Source organism: Oncorhynchus tshawytscha, linkage group LG16 (genome assembly GCF_018296145.1).
Source record: "Oncorhynchus tshawytscha isolate Ot180627B linkage group LG16, Otsh_v2.0, whole genome shotgun sequence".
NCBI classification, from domain to species: domain Eukaryota; kingdom Metazoa; phylum Chordata; class Actinopteri; order Salmoniformes; family Salmonidae; genus Oncorhynchus; species Oncorhynchus tshawytscha.
This window is the reverse complement of record NC_056444.1, coordinates 55,977,343-55,998,856: the sequence shown is the minus strand read 5'-3', so window position 1 is coordinate 55,998,856 and position 21,514 is coordinate 55,977,343. Positions and strand designations below refer to the sequence as shown.

Here is a 21,514-nt window from a genome sequence, read left to right as displayed (position 1 = left end):
GTATTGTGTTTTTTTTGCGTTTATTTCTTTAGTTATACATTTGCCAGTGGTCAGAAAATGCTCGAGCTACTATTTGTCATAGCAAAGACCGCATTAATTGACACAATTGGAATGAGGCATGCACGGGTGCGTGTTCATGTGCATGCCATGCGTATGTGCTTACGCGCACAAACATAGACATTTACGTATGGGAGAAAGCTGCTCCCTTTCCTACTTGGTGTATTAGGCCAATAACATTTCTTTGAGAAAGAGAGTCCTGGTTTATTAACAGCTTTTGTTTCACCTTTGCCATAATTTATTTTCAAGTAGTCCTTCAGGGTAATGTTCCATTTTCTTATTTCACACCCCCTTTTCTCATAAATGAATCGTCATCGCCATAAATCACTGCACAAACAGAGACTTGCACACACCGTGAACGGTCCAAAGATTTATGTAACACATTCATGTTTTCCACTTCCTCATTTTAGTACTACTCTACTGGAGCCTGGCTAATAATAGTGACTATTAATATTTCCTGTTGCCTAGCAACCTGAGCAAGTAATAGCTTACTCTGGGAAAAAAAGATAACCGATAAGGAAAAAAATGTAATTCATTTATTATCTCTGGGGACAAGAGGAGCTTATTTCTCAGGCAGAGGCATGGAAACGTATAGCATGAAATATCTTAAAGGAATTGAAGATGAGGATGTTTCATTTGACGTTTTTCCTATGATGTCAATGAACCTTAATTTCATGCCAATAAAGGCATAATTGACAGATGAAATTCATATTTTTGTCATAGCCACAGCACGGTATTTGTGTTTTAGGAACATACTGTGTCGAAAAAGGCAGAAAGTGCGGTTTTTCAACGTGGGGTAATGCAAAACATAAAGGTTTCCTTAGTATTCGATGAAGGCATATGCTGATCATTATTATTATTACATTGAAACATTATAATTCATTGTCAAGTGTTTTCTTTCATTGTAGCTGTACTGTAACCGATAAGAAAATGAGTTGATTCAACAGCAATGCCTCAAGCAAACAGTCCATATCAGCAATGATAACTATCCTACAGGGTATGTAAACTCCTTTACAAATACAGAACTACAAGCTCAGCTGGAGCAATAGACATTGCTCATCTCTGGGGATGATGTTGCTGGTTTGAGTACAACATTTAGCCTAAGGCTAAAGCTCAGGAAACTTCTCTCTGCTTTAGGATTCTCCATGCACCTCATGGTCTCACATCGCAAACAGTTTTAAAGAGATAGTTCAGGGAAATTACATACTCTTAATATGTGTTGTCTAACCTTGAAAGCAGTCTTTAGGACAAGGAGTGACGGCAATCCTTTTGCTTTTGTTAAACTAGCCACTATTTTTTAAATATGTACGTTTGCTGAACTACCCCTTTAAAGGCACATGTGTCATACTCATTCCACGGAAGGCCCAGGGTCTGCGGGTTTTCGCTCCTCCCTTGTACTTAATTGGTGAATTAAGGTCACTAATTAGTGAGGAACTCCCCTCGCCTGGTTGTCTAGGGCGTAATTGAAAGGAGAAAAAAAAAACACAGACACAAAAAAAAACTGAACCCGTGGAATGAGTTTAACATCCCAGATTTAAGGCATTACAGTATTGTCAGCAGTTGATCTGACCATGAGCATCAACATAATTGTAGAAATAGACATAGTCATATAAGCCCACTTGTTCATTTCTTGTCATAGATGTCTCAAATTGATTTTTTTTTATTACTGAGAGCAGTGGCACAAATATCCCAAATCTCTGGTCACTGGTGGAGCACATGATAATACCCTTCCACTCATTTAGAAACCTCATATTCTTTTCTATGAATTAATCTCATCTTTGACAGGCTCCTCCCTCTCAGTTCATTCTGACTGCTCAGAAGGCTAAATAATTAGCTGCTAATTCACAGGATGATCTGCAGGAGATGGGGGGGAAAATGGGCTGAAGCAACTAAATGTTGATACGATATGTAGCTTTTGACTTGGATATGAAAGTAGTAGTATTTTTTATGATAGTTAAATGAAATTCCTATTTACGTCAAGCTACTGTATGTTTCATCTGAGACTTTGAATCTTAGCCTGCCTTTCTACAATGCATTTGTATGTAGTAGCTGACAACAAACTCTGCCTTTGTTGCTAATTACAATAATGACATACCACACGTTTAAACAGCTAGCAAAATAAGTTTCCAAAACATGCTGGAATGGTTCGGATATGTTATCCTTAATTAGAAGTTTACGGTGGCTTGTTATCGGTAAAGTCAGCGGCCCACTACTCATTTGGCTGAGGTGCTTTCCAGTGGTCAGACGGCAGCAGCCGACACTACTTATAGAGTAAAGTCTATCGACATGGGTTCTCCAATGCCCAAAAAACTCTGTTGTCTAAGGGCAGACGAACACAAAGTTTGAATGGGACATTGAACAATACTTCATTTCTAAGCTTGATGGAGATCTCATTATGCCTGCATGGAGACCTATCACTGTCAACGTTGCTTTCTCCTCAGTGTGCTACTGTGGGGGGCGTCATGTTTGACTGGCCACCAGATCCCGAGCCTGGATCGTCTGGCTTATGTTTGCAAGAAGAAGAGGAGGGAATTATTTGAAAAAGAGGAGGGAATTCTCCGGCAGGCGGCAATGTGTCGAGGATGGGGACAGGCACAGTGCCAAGGGGGACGCCGGGACGTTTAAATATTAAAACTGAACGCCAGCCGACGTCTCCTTACAAGCATAATGAGGGTGGTTTGGCAAACTGCCCACCGCCCCAAAAGCTCAGTATAATCTGCAAGTTAATGTAGAACTCACATTGTTCGAATTAGGGGATTTGTTCAATCTAGTTAAACATGTGGAGCTACGTAACTATTTCTGGCAGGGTGCATCTGTCATTAGACCACAGGCTGTCCGTATTCAGGAATATCTGTTGTCTAAATACTTTAAATTTGGGTTATTGTTAGACTATGAATAGTGTCTAGTTGACATTACTGTTGTGATGCAAAGCCAATGTTATTTTCAGACTGTTGAAGGCCATACTTGCTTTATCAATATAAAAAATAGTTGACTATGCTGCTACCCAATAATAACACACTGAAGGGATAGTTCATCCTTATTAGAAAATGTGTTTAAATGGAAATCAATGTACTCAATATCACATGTTTTAAATGACATGCCCAAGTATAGAATACTGTCTCCTTGTCCATAGACTCCGTTCAGGGTAAGGGACCAATAAACAATTCTTAAATTTGGATGAACTATCACTTTAATCATGTGGGGTGTTTTACAGGTACTTCTAGATGTTCTTTATAACCCGTTTTAGATCTACACAAAGTGTTAGTTTTGAAACTGCCTGTGGCTGTTTGTGTGTGTTTTCGGCATACATTTTAGTCAGACTCACTGAATGTTAGCTTAACTTAATTTAATCTGTTAAAGGAAATGTGTATTGCATCACTTGGCCTTTAGGACATAGACCGGGGCATAGACAGCGAGGAAAAACAACACAACCATTTTAAAAGCAGCAACACAAAAAGTGTATCGATGGCTGCAGTTATTGACAGAATCATAGTACATGGAAAGCGAATCAAATGTTGAACAAGGTCAGAAAGAGCCAGTCACATATTGTACAAATCAGTATCTGATCTTAAAAACATGAATGGTCATATTCAAACAGCATAACCTCAGGATGAATAATAATGATTACATGTGGGGCTAAAGATGGACGATTTCTGCTGTTTGAAGTGAAGTTAGCAATGAAGTCCCATTCCAGACAGTCTGGGCAGGCCTGAGACACATCTAATGTGACCTGCCTGCACCGTTGCCTTCAACTGGAACATATATGACATCTTGTTTCACTTTCACAGGAACTCAATAATAGTCAGGGCACTATGATTCAGTGTATAATAAAAGTACAGCTTTGCTTTTGGATGCTCGTGCATGGATGAGAGTAAAGAAATGAAGAGGTGTGTTAAAGGATTAAACATCAAAAACAAATGAGCATTCATTGCAGCCATGAATATTCATGCTGCTAATTCAAATAACCTTAGGCGACTGTTAAGACAAATTAATATTTAAAACAGCATGGTCGTAGAGTTTTTGTAACATTGCATGAGCTGACTTTCTGAGATTATGAGTATGTTATAATTGAGTAAACAATTGAATTTGGAGAAGCACTTTTTATCCTGATGAAAATAGTTATACATTTTCATGTTGCAGTACATATTAGTTCCAGTACAGTAAAGTACTCTAAGGTAAGATTTTATCATGGAGAGAAGAAGCACAAAAGGGAGAAGCATACTCACTATTTAGTATAACTAACATAAACCTAGTACAATTATAACATCAGTATCCAGAAAGTAAGAGCAGAGGGAAGGAAGCGATTTACCAAATTGATACGCACCCCAGAGAGTGAGTAGAAAGGGCACTGACAGACTACACAGACTGAACATGTTGCTTTTCCATGCTAGTCTGAAGAGGGGAACCTGCTTACAGTACACATAGACAGTGGGACACAAAGCCTATTTAAAAGGGGCTTGCCATTTCCTTTGAAATGCTAATTAAGCCCTGCACACAACAAGCCATTATTATAGTCATTTGTTTAAATTAAACGCTCTGTGATTCTACAATAGCAGCCGTGGCCCCGCGCACAGGGAAGCCATCACTCTCACCCAGGGAGCGACTGTGGTTAGGGTTAGACAGTCTGTTCGCAGGATTAGGCCTTACTACCTGCTTTCACCAGCAGTAGCGTTCGCTCAACACAGCTGCTGTAGGCCTACGAGCAAGAGAGGGTGTAGCATACATACTGTAGGACTACTGTACAACCAGTAACACTTTATTTGAAAGGGCTTCATAACGACGACTTCATAACACATTCAGTGCATGACCATTTCTTCATGGCAATGACCGCAAGTTAATATTTACATTATCTCGCGTGTCGTCCTTTGGGGCGTGAACACAATAGGGCCTACACAATTTACTTGACTGTTATTTCTGTTGTGGAATTGATTGAATGTTATTTCAAAGCATAAGTGAAGTTTATAGAGAATAATAGGCCTGAACCTGGAGCGTTGCTCATTTTCTTGTCTTCCTTTTCCCTTTCTTTAAATCGTGTTTGAAGGGGATCCAAATAAATGGTGCTGTGCTACAAGTGAATTTGACACACATTTTTCATCTAGTCTTTTCGTATGAGACAGTGCACGTCAGCAGCCAAACAAAGCCTGTTGCACCAACAACAGCCCTCCCCATCCTGACAATTAGTAATTTGTTATGTTTACACACCATCTCTGTACCATCTCATTGAGGGGAGCAGAGAGAAAGAGGAATGAGTCGTACTGGCAGAGCATGTGGTATAAGGTGTGCACATGGAGGAGATTATAGTTTTGACTAAGCTCACTTATGCTTTTCGCAGGAGCGGAAAGAAGTTGGAAAATAACCCCTGACTTGAATTAATGGGTACGCCAGCAGCTCAAGTCAGCTAGGCTTTCTACAGCAGCAGGTAGAAGCAAGCAGTTAGCTCCTATACAGCCATAAGCCAAGCCAAGTTGATTAGGGATACCGGGAGACCCTATCGTTTGCATTGTTATCGGAACGTATGGTTCACTAAAAAATTAAGCGTCCCTTTATGAACTTATAGACATCTAACCTTTTAAATGCATTATGAGCTTAGTCAGTGTTTCCCCTATATTCATTTTAAAAATGGCATGGCATGGGGCCCCATTGATTTTGTTATAATATTTTGAGTCACTGAGATAGCATAAGAGCACGACCTAAGCCATGGCAAATTGTGTAGAATTGCAGGCAATTTGCTTTAAAATAACAACATATTGTCTCTGCGGCCAAGAGTAGGACATAAAAAAAATTGGTTGGATAACCACCCTACTCCCCCCGCTAACTTTGCCACCGCTGATGAAAAATATCCCAGGGGAAACACTGGCTTAGTACAGCTGGCTTACCCTGTCATAACCTGAAATGTATAGTTGTAGTACGCCATTGTTTATTTATGTTTTTAATGTAATTTGAGTCTTGACACCACAATGCATTGATTCATGTTGATCTCATGGAGTGTAGTTAAGAGTAGCTACATTTGAATTGAAGGGTAGTTACAGTGGTACTGTAAGAGTAGTTACCTAACCCCACTCCTCTATTTGCCAAACAAAGTGGCAGGGGCAGGCTGGTGAAATGACATATTGTGCCTTTAAAGTGTTAAGGCAGATATGCCATGTCAATATGCAGCAGAATATTGCTCTGGAGTGTTTTTCCTTTCTTTTTCCAATAGAAAATGAAAGTTTGATTGATATCAATAGGTTGTGGCCCTGTGATGCCTCTGTTGCCTGACATTCTGTTGCTGGCCATCTCTCCTGCTGGTCTGATGTTTACAGAGAAACACAGCAAATGGCCATTAAAGGGTCCAAATTTTTCCATCGGGCTATTGCTATGGAAATAACCCAGCAGCGTTTGATTAATAGTTCATGTTTGAGTAATAGTTTTATCTTCTTGTATTGCTTCTCGGTCTGCAAAGCCCCATTCAGAGTGCCATGTCAGATAGAAAACGAAGAAAATATCATCCAAATCGACTCAGGTTTTTTAAAAACTTTTTGGGACTCAATGCTGTTTTCAGGTCTCTCCAGAGATGTTTGATCGGGTTCAAGTCCGGGCTCTGGCTGGGCCACTCAAGGACATTCAGAGACTTGTCCCGAAGCCACTCCTGCGTTGTCTTGGCTGTGTGCTTAGGGTCGTTGTCCTGTTGGAAGGATCTCTCTGTACTTTGCTCTGTTCATCTTTTCTAGTCTCCCAGTCCCTGCCGCTGAAAAACATCCCTGCAGACAGGTGTGTGCCTTTCCAAATCATGTCCAATTAATTGAATTTACCACAGCTGGACTCCAATCAAGTTGTAGAAACATCTCAAGGATGATTAATGGAAACAGGATGCACCTGAGTTCAATTTCGAGTCTCATAGCAAAGGGTCTGAATACTAATGTAAATAAGTTATTTCTGTTTTAAATTTTTAATACATTTGCTAACATTTATAAAAACCTATTTTCACTTTGTCATTATGGGGTATTGTGTGTAGATTGATGAGGGGAAATAGTAATTAAATCCATTTTAGAATAAGGCTGTAACGTAACAAAATAAGGAAAAAGTCAAGGGGTCTGAATACTTTCCAGATCCACTGTAGGCCTACCTGGTTTGAAAATGAGCATTTAATTCCCCCACCTCTAAATAACACGGTTGTGTACAGAAACCCACTGGGGCCAATTAGAACGTGAGCAGAGTCAGGAAGTGCGTGGCAGATGCTTTGCCACTCTTTATGAAGAGCCGACCTCCAGGGGCCTCTCCAACAGCTCGTTAGCAAAGTGTTAATGTAATTAGTTTTCACTTAGGACTGTTTTCACCACATTATCAAATACGAGGGCTCAGCAATTTGTGCTTAGTTAGGTCCACCGCTGGGCAAAGGCTTTTAAAAATGTCTCCTTTAGGGTTGACAGTAGTGCCATTGTACATACTATAATTATATATACAGGGTTTGGGAGTAACTGATTAAATGTACAAAACAATGTCAGTATCTTTTCCAGAAATCATCAAGAAATCTGAGGTTTTACATTGCGAGATGCCTGCCTTGGTTGCAATGTAATCAGTTACATGCAGGAATGGAATTTAAGGATTTTGGGTACTAGCCATCAGGCTAGTTGAGAACATTTTGTACTAGAAAAGTTCTAGCCTCAGGCTAGCGGGCCATCTTCATTTCCATCCTTGGTTACATGTAATACCAGCAAAAATATTGTAATCAGATTACAAATATATATATTTGTTGTTAAACTAGAGGATTACTCCTTAGATTACTTTGACATTCAGAAATTATGTATGTGGAAAAAAAATACGTTGCGTTACCTTGCTGTGTTCTCAATGACATTCAATTCAGCATTGAAAAAAAGGCGGAAGTTTAAGTTTGTTCCACCTGAGCGAGTCTGTTACACACCAAATGCATTTGTTGGATCCTTTTTGTCTTCTAATGCCTCTTGAGGGGAAAGTAATCCAAAACTAACTGAACGTAATCCAATTACATTTCTGAGTTTGGGTAATCAAAAGTGCAGTTACTGTTTACAATTTGGGACAGGTAACATTTAGAAAGTAATGTACCCAACCATGTGTATATATATGCCATTTAGCAGATGCTTTTATCCATAGAGACTTACATTGAGAGCAGACTTTTTTATATCAGTGCCACAGCGGGATTTGAACAGAGCCACACACGACCCATCATTCATATTTTGTAGGTTTAGTTCATATCAACCTAATCTGTTATCCTTTTAAATGGAGGTTATTGGTAGATGTCATGTCTGGTGTGCAAGTTTTGTCTGTATGCTGTATGTTTGAGGGAAAACGATGTCAATATCTTTTCCATAAATCATCAAGAGTTCTGAGGTTTTCCGTTGCCGAATGCCTGCCTTGGTTGCAATTTCCTGAGTCAAAGAGCCTGGGCTATAATATTAATTTCCAACCAATATAATCATGTCTTAAATATCATGTGCCACATACATTTACACTTCCTCTTCATAATTGTTTGGTCTGAACAGTATTTCCTTTTGATTTGTGTGGTTCTCTGCACATATGCCTGGATATACTCAGGGTCATGATGTTCAGTCAGACTTACTTACAGAGGAACAGTATGACATGCGTTTCCAGATGTGTGTGGTATATAGTTAAAGCATAAACGTCAGTCTCTTGTTGGTATAGGTAGGGCTATGACCATGTGACTTGACTAGGAAAAACTCTGCCAATCTATAACCAGGAAAAACCAATAACCAGTCACCACAGTTCAAGCCATGCCCACTTTGCTTTTTCTAAACCTGCAAAGGCTTATAGACAACAGCTGCATTATTAAGCACTCCTTATAAAAGTCAGTTGTTGGAAGAGTCCATTTTCCAGGGAGCTAAGGGGGTACAATAACCAGGGATGGGCAAACATTTGAAAATAAAATGGCAAACTACAATTACAAAATACCATAAAGATCAATGTATCAAAATAAACTACACAATACTTGTATTTTGAAATGTATTTAATCAAAATACATGTATTTTGTATTTTAAAATACAGAAATGCATTTGCAAGTAGCCGGCCCGAACAGCAACGACATTCTCAGTAATGGTTACAGAAATGTTTTACTTGTTATGGCTGTGATATGTTGTTTACCTACCATAGTTGAATGCACTGACGGTAAGTCACTCTGGATAAGAGTTTCTGCTAAATTACCAAAATGTACAGTAAATGTATATGTGAAAATGAACATACCAGAATTAACTGCAAAGCACAAGTATTATTATTGTCCTCGTTTCAGGGTCATGTCTAGATGACATACAGCGTGACCTAGTTCTCTTAAACCTGCTACGAAAATTCAATTTTGACAAAAGCTGTATCCCTTCTAGACAAAACCTTGTTTCGGGGCTGAGCTCATTAGAATAATACTCAGCATGCTTTGTAATTGTCTATTCTTACTTACACATTTCTGTTTAGTTCATTTAGCAGACGCTCTTATCACACCATAGTGCCATCAGAATTCTGATACCAATGCCGGATGAAAGGGGGCCACACAATGGTGAACCACATTAAAAAATGATGTAGAAAGGTATAGTTCTCGAAAATACAGCTCTCGAAAGTATCTTCTTACGAAATACATTGAAGCCCCCCCTTCCACATCTACATTACATGACCAAAAGTATGTGGCCACCTGCTCGTCGAAGAGCTCATTCCAAAATCATGGGCAAAAATATGGATTTGGTCCACCCTTTGCAGCTATAAGAGCCTCCACTCTTCTGGGAAGGCTTTCCACTAGATGTTGGAACATTGCTGCTGGGACTTGCTTACATTCAGCCACAAGAGCATTAGTGAGGTTGGGCACTGATGTTGAAAGATTAAGCCTGGCTTGCAGTCGGCGTTCCAATTCATCCCAAAGGTGTCCGATGGGGTTTAGGTCAGGGCCCTGTGCAGGCCAGTCAAGTTCTTCCACACCATTTATGTATTGACCTTGTTTTATGCACTGGGGCATTGTCATGCTGAAACAGGATAGGGTCTTCCCCAAACTGTTGCCACAAAGTTGGAAACGCAGAATCCTCTATAATGTCATTGTATGTTGTAGCGTTAAGATTTCCCTTCACTGGAACTAAGGAGCCTAGACCATGAAAACAGCCCCAGACCATTATTCCTCATCCACCAAACTTTACAGTTGGAACTATCCATTCAGGCAGGTAAGCGTTCTCCTGGCATCCACCAAACCCATGACAGGTAAAGTGCATTCAGAAAGTATTCACACCCCTTGACCTTCCACATTTTGTTGTGTTACAGAGTTCAAAATTAATCAAATGTAGACTTGTTTGTCACTGGCCTACACACAATACCCCCTAAAATCAAAGTGAATTATGTTTTAATATTTTTTTAACAAATTCATTAAAAATGAAAAGCTGAATTGTCTTGAGTCAATAAGTATTCAACCCCTTTGTTGTGGCAAGCTTAAATAAGTTCAGGAGTAAAAATGTGCCTAACAAGTCACATAATAAGTTGCATGGACTCACTCTGTGTGCAATAATAGTGTTTAGCATGATATTTGAATTATTACCTCATCTCTGTAGTCCACACATACAATTATTTGTAAGGTCCCTCAGTCGAACAGTGAATTTCAAACACAGATTCAACCACAGAGACCAGAGAGGTTTTCCAATGCCTTGCAAAGAAGGGCATCTATTGGTAGATAGGTAAAAAAAACTGACATTGAATATCCCTTTACGCATGGTGAAATTCTTAATTACACTTTGGATGGTGTATCAATGCACCCAGTCACTACAAAGCTACAGGTGTCCTTCTCAGTTGCCGGAAAGGAAGGAAACCGCTCAGGGATTTTACCATGAGGTGATGGAGCTGGACGGTAAAGCTGTCGTCTTATCAGCTTGCAACCAATCATCCTATTTTGTTAGTTTTTTCGTGTTGTTCAGAACTTGTTTTGTACATATTGTTGCTGCTACCGTCTCTTATGACCGAAAAGAGCTTCTGGACATCAGAACTGGGATTACTCACCTCAAATTGGACGAGGAGTTCTTTTTCAATGAGTCGGACGCAAGTGATATACTGCAGACACCCGACCAGGCCCCGATCCCCGTGATTCGCCGGAGAAGGAAACAGAGATTTCGAGGCAAAAGATCAGGGTGCCTTGCGAGGATCAGGCGACAAGTGGCTAATCTGCCCATGCCTTCCATTCTGCTAGCTAATGTTCAATCGCTGTGAAATAAATGGGATGAACTGAAAGCCTGTATATCATAACGGGACATTAAAAACTGTAATATCTTATGTTTCACAGAGTCGTGGCTGAACGACGACATTAAGAACATACAGCTAGCGGGTTATACACTCTATCAGCAAAACAGAACAGCAGCCTCTGGTAAGACACGGATGGGGGCCTATGCATTTATGTAAACAACAGCTGGTGCATGATATCTAAGGAAGTCTCAAAGTTATGCTAGCCCGAGGAAGAGTATCTCATGATAAGCTGTAGACCACACTATCTACCTAGAGAGTTTTCATCTGTATTTTCCGTAGCTGACAACATACCACCACAGAGCGAACTTGGCACTAAAACCACACTCAATGAGCTGTATTCCTCCATAAGCAAACAGGAATACGCTCATCCAGAGGCAAACACTCCTGGTGGCCGGTGGCTTTAATGCAGGGAAACCTAAATCAGTTTTACAGAATTTCTATCAGCATGTTAAATGTGCAACCAGATGGGAACAAATTCTAGACCACCTTTACTCCACACACGGAGACGTATACAAAGCTCTCTCTCGCCCTCCATTTGTAAAATCTGACCATAATTCTATCCTCCTGATTCTTGCTTACAAACAAAAATTAAAGCAGGAAGCACCAGTGACTCTGTCTATAAAAAAGTGGTCAGATGAAGCAGATGCTAAACTACAGGACGGTTTTGCTAGCACAGACTGGAACATGTTCAGGGATTCTTCTGATGGCATTGAGGAGTACACCACATCAGTTGCTGGATTTATCAATAAGTGCATCGAGGACGTTGTCCCCACAGTGACTGTACGTACATACCCCAACCAGAAGCCATGGATTACAGGCAACATTCACACCAAGCTAAAGGCTAGAGTTGCCGCTTTCAAGGAGTGGGACTCTAACCAGGAAGCTTATAAGAAATCCCGCTATGCCCTCCGAAGAACCATCAAACAGTCAAAGCGTTAATACAGGACTAAGATTGAATCGTACTACACCGGCTTCGACGCTCGTTGGATTTGAGCTTGCAAACAGGGCTTGCAAACTATTACAGACTACAAAGGAAAGCACAACCGAGAGCTGCCCAGAGACATGAGTCTACCAGATGAGCTACGTAACTTCTACGCTTGCTTCGATGCAAGTAACACTGAAACATGCATGAGAGCATCAGCTGGTCCAGATGACTGTGTGATCACGCACTCTGCAGCCAATATGAGTAAGACCTTTAAACAGGTCAACAGAAGGATTACCAGGATGTGTACTCCGAGCATGAGATGACCAGCTGGCAAGTGTCTTCACTGACATTTTCAACCTCTCCCTGTCTGAATCTGTAATACCAACATGCAGACCCACCATAGTCCCTGTGCCCAAGAACACTAAGGTAACCTTCCAAAATGACTACCGAACCATAGCACTCCCCGTCTGTAGCCATGAAATACTTTGAAAGGTTGGTCATGGCTCACATCAACACCATTATCCCAGAAACACGAGACCCACTCCAATTTGCATAACGCATCAGTTCCACAGATGATGCAATCTCTATTGCACTCCACACTGCCCTTTCCCACCTGGACAAAAGGAACACTTATGAGAATGCTATTCATTGACTACAGCTCAGCATTCAACACCACAGTGCCCTCAAAGCTCATCACTAAGGACCCTGGGACTAAACACCTTCCTCTGCAACTGGATCCTGGACTTCCTGACGGGCAGCCTCCAGATTTTAAGGGTTAGTAACAACACATCCGCCACGCTGATCCTCAACACGGGGGCCCCTCATGGGTGCATGCTCAGTCCCCTCCTATTCTCCCTATTCACTCATGACTGCACAGCCAGGCACTACTCCAACACCATCATTACGTTTGCTGATGACACAACAGTGGTAGGCCTGATCACTGACAACGATGAGACAGCCTATAGGGAGGAGGTCATGGACCTGTGGTGTAATGACAATAACCTCTCTCTCAATGTGATAAAGACAAAGGAGATGATTGTGGACTACAGGAAAAGGAGGACCGAGCACGCCCCCATTCTCATCGACGGGGCTGTACTGGAGCAGGTTGAGAGCTTCAAGTTCCTTGGCGTCCACATCACCAACAAACTAACATGGTCCAAGCATATCAAGACAGTCACAAAGAGGGTTCTTCAAAACCTATTCCCCTCAGGAAACTGAAACGATTTGGCATGGGTTCTCAGATCCTCAAAAGGTTTTACAGCTGCACCATCGAGAGCATCCTGACAGGTTGCATCACTGCCTGGTATGGCAACTGTTCGGCCCCCGACCGCAAGGCACTACAGAGGATGGTGTGTACGGCCCAGTACATCACTGGGGCCAAGCTTCCTGCCATCCAGGACCTCTATACCAGGCGGTGTCAGAGGAAGGCCCTAAAAATTAGACACCCTAGTCATAAACTGTTCTCTCTGCTACCGCACGGCAAGCAGTACCGGAGCTCCAAGTCTAGGTCCAAGAGGCTTCTAAACAGCTTCTATCCCCAAGCCATAAGACTCCTGAACAGCTAGTCAAATGGCTACCCAGATTATTTCAAAGCCACTTTAATAACCCTACCTGCGTGTACATAATTACCTCAATTACCTCGACACCGGTCCCCCCGCACATTGACACATTGACTTTGAACCGGTACACCCTGTATATATTTTTATTTACTGCTGTTCTTTAATTATTATTTTTTATTTTCTCTTACTTTTTAAAAAGTATTTTCTTATAACTGCATTGTTGGTTAAGGGCTTGTAAGTAAAGCATTTCACTGTTGTATTCGGCACATGTGACAAATAAAATTTGATTTGATTTGACTTTAAAACAGTGACAGAATTTAATGGCTGTGATAGTAGAAAACTGAGGATGGTTCAACAATATTGTAGTTACTCCACAATAATAAACTAGTTGACACAGTGATAATATATTGCAAAACATGCATCCTGTTTGCAACAAGGCACTAAAGTAATACTACAAAAAAATGTGGCAAAGCAATTAACGTTTTGTCCTGAATATAACATGTTAGGTATGGGGCAAATCCAATACAACACATTACTGAGAACCACTCTTCATATTTTCAAGCATAGTGGTGGCTGCATCATGTTATGGGTGTGCTTGTAATTGTTAAGGCCCAGGGAGTTTTTCAGGGTAAAAAATAATTGGAAAGGAGCTAAGCACAGGCAAAAGTCTAGATGAAAAGCTGGTTCAGTCTGCTTTCCACCAGACACAGGGAGATGAATTCACCTTTCAGCAGGATAATAACCTAAAACACAAGGCTAAATTTACGCTGGACTTGCTTACCAAGAAGACAGTGAATGTTCCTGAGTGGCCGAGTTACAGTTTTGACATAAATCTACTTGGAATCTATGGCAAGACCTATGGCAATGATCAACAACCAATTGGACAGAGCTTGAAGAATTTTGAAAAGATTAATGTGTAAAAGTTGCAAAATCCAGGTGTGGAAAGCACTTAGAGACTTACCCAGAAAGACTCATAGCTGTAATCGCTGCCAAAGGTTCTTCTACAAAGTATTGATTCAGAGGTGTGAATACTTATTGAAATGAGATATTTATGTATTTCATTTTCAATAAATTTACATGGTTGGGTATTGTGTGAGAAATAAAATGTTTTTTTAATCAATTTTGAAGTCAGACTGTAACACAAATATGTGGAATAAGTCAAGGGGTATGAATATGTACTTTCTGAAGGCACTGTACACATTCCCACCCATTTGAAATCGATACCCAGCCCTTGGGAGACGTTTTAGAGATAACCTTACCCTTTCTGGGTTCCATTTTGCTTTTCATTTGATGTGTAAATATACGTATGTGCTGGGTCCTCTGATTAAACAACCACTCCCTCTCTCTCTCCCTCCCCCTCTCTCCAGTTTTGACAGTGACGCAGGTATCAGGCTGTCAAATCTAATCTCATCTTCTCTGCACAGTGCTGTCCATGCAGAATTACAGCAACCCCTCCCCCCTTACCCATCGTCCTCTTCCCCTCTCTTCCTCTCCACATTTCTGACAACAGCAATGCTGATTGTATGGGCCTAGAGCTGACACTTTCAAATCCAGGCCTAGACTTGCGAACTGAAAATCTATTTATCATTTATATACAATTTTGTTATATGTTTATAGTATAGTGCAATCAGCAGTCTGTGACTGTGTGGTGTAGTGGTTGGGAAGTGGCCATTTCTATTTTGATCTGTGAACAAGACTGCACATATTATAACTGCAGGTTCAGTTCATTTGAACGACCATCTTGCTTTTATGCCATCAGTAAGCTGCTTTTACTGTACAACGGCATTGACACCTGAACGTATAGGCTACCCAGCTTTACAAATGATACTCATCCGTTCCATTTCCTCAGTATTCTATTCCATCTGAGTCGATGTTCCATTGACGTTTTGTTTCTTCCCTGTCTAGTGTAGCCAACTATCATACTGTATACAGAGAGAAAATGGTGCAATGAGAGAATTTCCTTCTTTTTTTTCTCTCTCTGACAGGTTGCTGTGCTTTGCCATTTATAAGTATAAATGATTTTTCCTGGAGATTATTTTGCTTTTCAGTTTGTCATTTCATTAGCTCTACTCCAATTTATTCAGCTTTTACATCAAAGGCAGAGGGGAACAGATGTCATTTCAAAGCTTTTTTTTTGCCTAATTGCATAAAAGTGGAAGATTTTTTTATTTTTATGAAACCACACACTCACGGAGAATTTTTTTTATACTATCCGAACCAGAGAGAGAGAGAACAGGCATGAGTGCATTTTCACTTTGAATTGGGTATCTTCATTCATTTCCGCATCCACATCACATCCAAAGTTATATTCAAGTGACCCTTTTTTATACCCAAAGCGTTTGCGAGTCTCCGATTCTGATTAGCTAATTTCATGCTGTGTGTGGAAGATATTGTTTCAAATGGTTTCTTAAACAATGCCATTTCAAAGGCAATCATTTCTGTTTAGAAAGCGCAGTTAAAAGGAGTGATGATTGTATGAAATGGGAATGCTTTCAACATCCTAGAGTTGCCGTTTGATAGTTGCTAGTCAAGTGATCATTCAGAATTATTTCACATGGTTTGTGTCCCTGATTGCCTGTTAATACTAGAGCAGTATGGATCAATGTTTTTTTTTCACAGAACATTTTCAAAGTAGTTGTATTTTGTCAAATCTGACACAATGGTAACATAAACATGACATTTGGAGATAAATAGATTGTATAGTCTTATATGACGGTGATTATGCTACCTGAAAAAAGCCCTTAAAATGGTCACTTGAGTCATGGGTTCAGCCTTACATTAAGAATGCATGCATCTTTCAATTCACACAATCATAGATGATCATTATATATTTGCTAATTATGTAGGCTATCAAATGTGATTATTTTTCTTTATGGTCACCAGGACTCTTAATGGCACATCAAGCCGCAGTCACTTCTCCTTTCCATCCTCCATTAGCTACAGCCTCACTCCACTTTATGTTTTTCTCCCTTTCCTCAAATGGTTGATGGGCTCTACTCACATCAGGAGGAATGAAATTTCCATAAAGAATCAAACCGAGGCTAAGTTGACCTGGATTTGACTTCTTCGAAGCTTTATGTGCCAGGTGACGTAATGTATTCATAAACATTTGATAGACTTCAATGTCAAATATAGGCTAAAGCTGTACTTTACTGTGGAAAATATATTATGATGGCTGTTTATGATTATTCTTAATGAAACAAACGGTTAGCTCTTACAAGAAGGTGTCATGTGGTCTTACTTATCCTGCAAATTACTATTTAGAGCTGCAGTTTGAAATTTGTCTGCTCAAATCCTTTTGATATGCTCATCTGGCACTCATATCATGGCCACCTAACCATCCCAAGCTTTCAATTGACTCACTTATACTCTCTCCTCACCCAGAAACGAAAACATTTAAAACAAATGCAGAGTCAAGCATATAGTGTGAATGAGTAGTATAAAACCACATTTAGTTGTGATAAGGTTCTACCTAGTGTCCTCCTCTCTCCTTCAGACCATGGCACTCTGCCCAGTCTCTCTACCTCAGGTCGTGTCCTAAAATGTAACCATACTCTGGGGAGGTAGATAGACTCAGGTGAGGGTGTCCAGAAATGTCAGCCGCCATTCACCCTCGTTCTCAGTAACTGATTTGTTTTCTTTCTCTTCTCAGAAGAAGGGGCTCTTGGTTTCTCAGAACCCTCCTTCTCTAATCTGTTCTTTGTGTTTGTGAAGGGTACCGACCGATCAGTCCTGTTCCATCGATGTCGTATTTGTGATTAATACGACAGTGTTGCTCTCCTTCCTTGTCGAAGGTTTTCCCTACAAGGAAATATCTGACCTGTCTTTCCACTGTCTTGTTGGGGATAACATTGTGAGAAGATTGGTTCAAGTACTGTTTCTTTCGATACAGGGCTTTTACACTGACAAGCCCCCTTACCTACCATTTACCTAGAAAACAAAAGATTAAGGTACCATCTACATCTCAGCTTCCACAGTTATCTGTTATCATTTTAGGATGACTAACCATGGAAGTAGAATAGGCGGAACCACTATAAACCGTTTTTATTGAGATCAGCACTTTTATGTCAGTCGTTGCTTACAATCCTTCTGCCTCCCCCCCCTTCTCCTTTCCTCTCGCCCTTCCAGATAGGGGAGAAGCGGCCCTCCTCGGAGATGACGAAGCCCAAGCCCAAACCGCAGAAGAAGAAGAAGAAAAAGGACCCCAACGAGCCGTCGAAGCCCGTGTCAGCCTACGCCCTCTTCTTCAGGGACACCCAGGCGGCCATCAAGGGCTCCAACCCCAACGCCACCTTCGGGGATGTGTCCAAGATCGTGGCCTCCATGTGGGACAGCCTGGGGGAGGAGCAGAAACAGGTACACACACACATACACACATTGCTGAGTTCCCAGCAGATGGAGCCCGTGCACTAGCAGATAGAACTCACCTTTAATGAGCTAGTTCTGCTCTTTTCTCAAGAAAATCAGTCTGTTTATCCCCGGTCCCTTGACTCTCATTAAATGTATTTTATTCATTAAAAATGTATTTGAGCCAAAGAGGAAACACAAGAAGAGCCTCCATATGTAGCAGCAACAGTAGAAAATTAAATTGATGTAGTCAAATTAAGTTAGATGTTTTACAGACAAACCTGTTTTTGACAGAAAAAACACCCACTGCAATGGTGTACCTCCTTCTAACTGTCCTGACAGCAGCTGATATAGAGCAGAGCCTATCATGTGAGTTCTAATCTAGAATGGAGTTTCCCCTATATTGTATTGTAGGGCAAGGTACTAACTAAGTTGCCTGAAGCGACACCCACAGCAGTTGTTGTCATCTGGATTTTCAATTGAAAACAGTTGAAGCTACATTTTCTTATGTAGGATACAAAGATGGGAGGGATGGGGGACATTTTCAAGTCTTGCCACAGCTTTCAAGCCAATTTAAGTCAAAACTGTAACTAGGCCACTCAGGAACATTCAATGTCATCTTGGTAAGCAACACCTGTGTATATTTTGCCTTGTGTTTTAGGTTATTGTCCTCCTGAAAGATGAATTTGTCTACCAGAGTTTTTTGGAAAGCATACAGATCCTCTAGGATTTTGCCTGTGCTTAGCTCTATTCTTTTTTTTTTTAATCCAAAAAACACCCTGTTCCTTGCCGATGACAAGCATACACATAACATGATGCACCCACCGCCATGCTTGAAAATATGAAGAGTGGTACACAGTGATGTGTTGTGTTGGATTTGCCCCAAACATGTATTCGGGACATAAAGTTAAATTATTTTTTACTGCAGTTTTACATTAGTGCCTTATTGCAAACAGGATGCATGTATTGGAATTGTTTTATTATGTACAGGCTTCCTTCTTTTCGATCTGTCATATGGGTTAGTATTGTGAAATAATTACAATGTTGTGTAATTAATATCTTCACCCTGCTCAAAGGGATATCCAATGTCTGCTATTTAAAATGTATTTTATCTACCAATAGGTCCCTTCTTTGCAAGGCATTTTAATACCTCCATGGTCTTTGTGGTTGAATCTGTGTTTGAAATTCCTTACAGAAAATTGTATGTGTGAAGTACAGAGATTAGGTAGTCATTCAAAAGTCACATAAAAATATGTCAGTTTAATAGAGATCTGAGAGATCATTGGATGCGTCTCAATCCACCACATCCACCGATGTCACACTTCCGCATCTGTGGTGAAAGGTGACAGAGCTAGAGCGAAGTTTGTCAGACCATGTGACATCCCGAAAATGGGTCTTCTCACAAAATTGGCCTACAAACTATTATGACCCTTCTATTGAAAGATGAGACTCTCACTAACACAATGGTTTTCTTGGTCAGGGAGGTGACTAAGAACCCAATGATCACTCTGACAGAGCAACAGAGTTCCTCTGTGGAGATGAGAGAACCTTCCAGATGAACAATGATCTCTGCAGCATTCCACCAATCAGGCCTTTATGGTAGAGTGGCCAGGCGGAAGCCACTCCTCAGTAAAAGGCACATGACAGCCTGCTTGGAGTTTGCCAAAAGGCACCTAAAGACTCTCAGACCATGAGAAACAAGATTATCTGGTCTGATGAAACCAAGATTGAACTCTTTGGCCTGAATGCCAAGCGTCACATCTAGAGGAAACATGGCACCATCCCTACGGTGAAGCATGGTGGTGGCAGCGGCATGCTGTGGGGATGTTTTTCAGCTGCAGGGACTGGGAGACTAGTTAAGATCGAGTGAAAGCTGAACGGATTAAAGTACAGGAAGATCCTTGATGAAAACCTGCTCCAGAGAGATCAGGACCTCAGACTGGGGGCCGAGGTTCACCTTCCAACAGGAGAACGATCCTAAGCACACTGCCAAGACAACGCAGCATTTGTTTCGGGACAAGTGTCTGTATGTCCTTGAGTGGTCCAGCCAGACCCTGGACTTGAGCCCGATTGATCAACTCTGGAGAGACCTGAAAATAGCTGTTCAGCAACGCTCCCCATCCAACCTGATGTAGCTTGAGAGGATCTGGAGAGAAGAATGAGAGCAACTCCCTAAATACAGGTGTGTCAAGCTTGTGGAGTCATACCCAAGAAGACCCGAGGCTGTTATCGCTGCCAAAGGTGCTTCAACAAAGTACTAAGTAAAGGGTCTGAATACTTATGTAAATTTGATATTTCCGTTTTTTTTAATGCATTTGCACAAGAAAAATATAAACCGTTTTTGCTTTGTCATTATGGGGTATTATGTGTAGATTGATGGGGTGGGAGGGGGGTGATTTAATCCATTTTAGAATAAGGCTGTAACAAAACAAAATGTGGAAAAAGTCAAGGGGTCTGAATAGTTTCCAAATGCACTTTATATGGAGACTGTTAAGTGCCAAAAATTACAAATGTTTCCTGATCTCTCTTATATCTCTCAGATATAGGACAGACTCTTCGGAACAAACTTCCTTTTGATTTGTTTTGCGACTCTGTTGTTCCATGTAGTGCATCTGTTATTCAGTGTGTTTGTATGGGCTAATAGTAGAAAGGCCAAATACATTTTTTTTAATGTGTATATCTTTTTCGGGGGGATACTTCAAGGGGTCTTAAAATTCTAAATCAAATAGCAAAATGATCCTTGGTATGACCTTCATAAATGGGTTTAAACACTGTTATTGCACACAGAGTGAATCCATCAACTTATTATGTGACTTATTAAGCACATTTTTACTCCTGAACTTATTTAGGCCTGCCATAACAAAGGGGTTGAATAATGTTCACTTTTCATTTTTATATACACTGTACATATCTTTTTTACTCTAAAAACATAATTCCACTTCAATCCAAATTTGATCAATTTAAAATTCAGACTGTAACACATCCACATGTGGAAAAAGTCAAGGGGTATGAATACTTTATGAAAGAACGGTATCTGTATCAGTCTATTAAGGAAAATAAGCTGTATCGTTAATCTTCTTCTCCACCCATCAGTCTCAAAAGCAATTGCTAAAATAAGAAGTTTATTTAAGGGATTTTCATGGAGATGTTACCTTTCACCATGCATTTGCTCTCGTTAGTCTTTAGTAATATAGTTATTGTGTAAAAATGTAATTAAGGAATACTAACTATCAGGGAGGTGTGACAAATTAACCCATAGCCAAATATTCTACATAGAACTGAGCATAAATAAATTACCATTGGTGCTCTCTAGGTCCGTCCGTAAGTATGTAGGCAAGGTCTTCAAAGCATCAGTTGTTATGAATGAAAGTTGTTATGAATGTAGTTATGAATGATA

At 40.5% G+C, this 21,514-nt stretch overlaps 1 protein-coding gene across 4 annotated transcripts in view; it reads left to right on the top strand.

Moving 5' to 3' along the window:
- LOC112215963 (thymocyte selection-associated high mobility group box protein TOX) overlaps positions 1–21,514 on the top strand; it is a 124,821-nt gene that overhangs the window by 94,515 nt on the left and 8,792 nt on the right. For all 4 annotated transcript variants that reach the window (XM_042299389.1, XM_042299387.1, XM_042299390.1 and 1 more), the window contains one exon: positions 17,899–18,126. In XM_042299389.1, the coding sequence (XP_042155323.1) occupies positions 17,899–18,126 (228 nt within the window). The remainder of the gene's footprint in view (positions 1–17,898; positions 18,127–21,514) is intronic.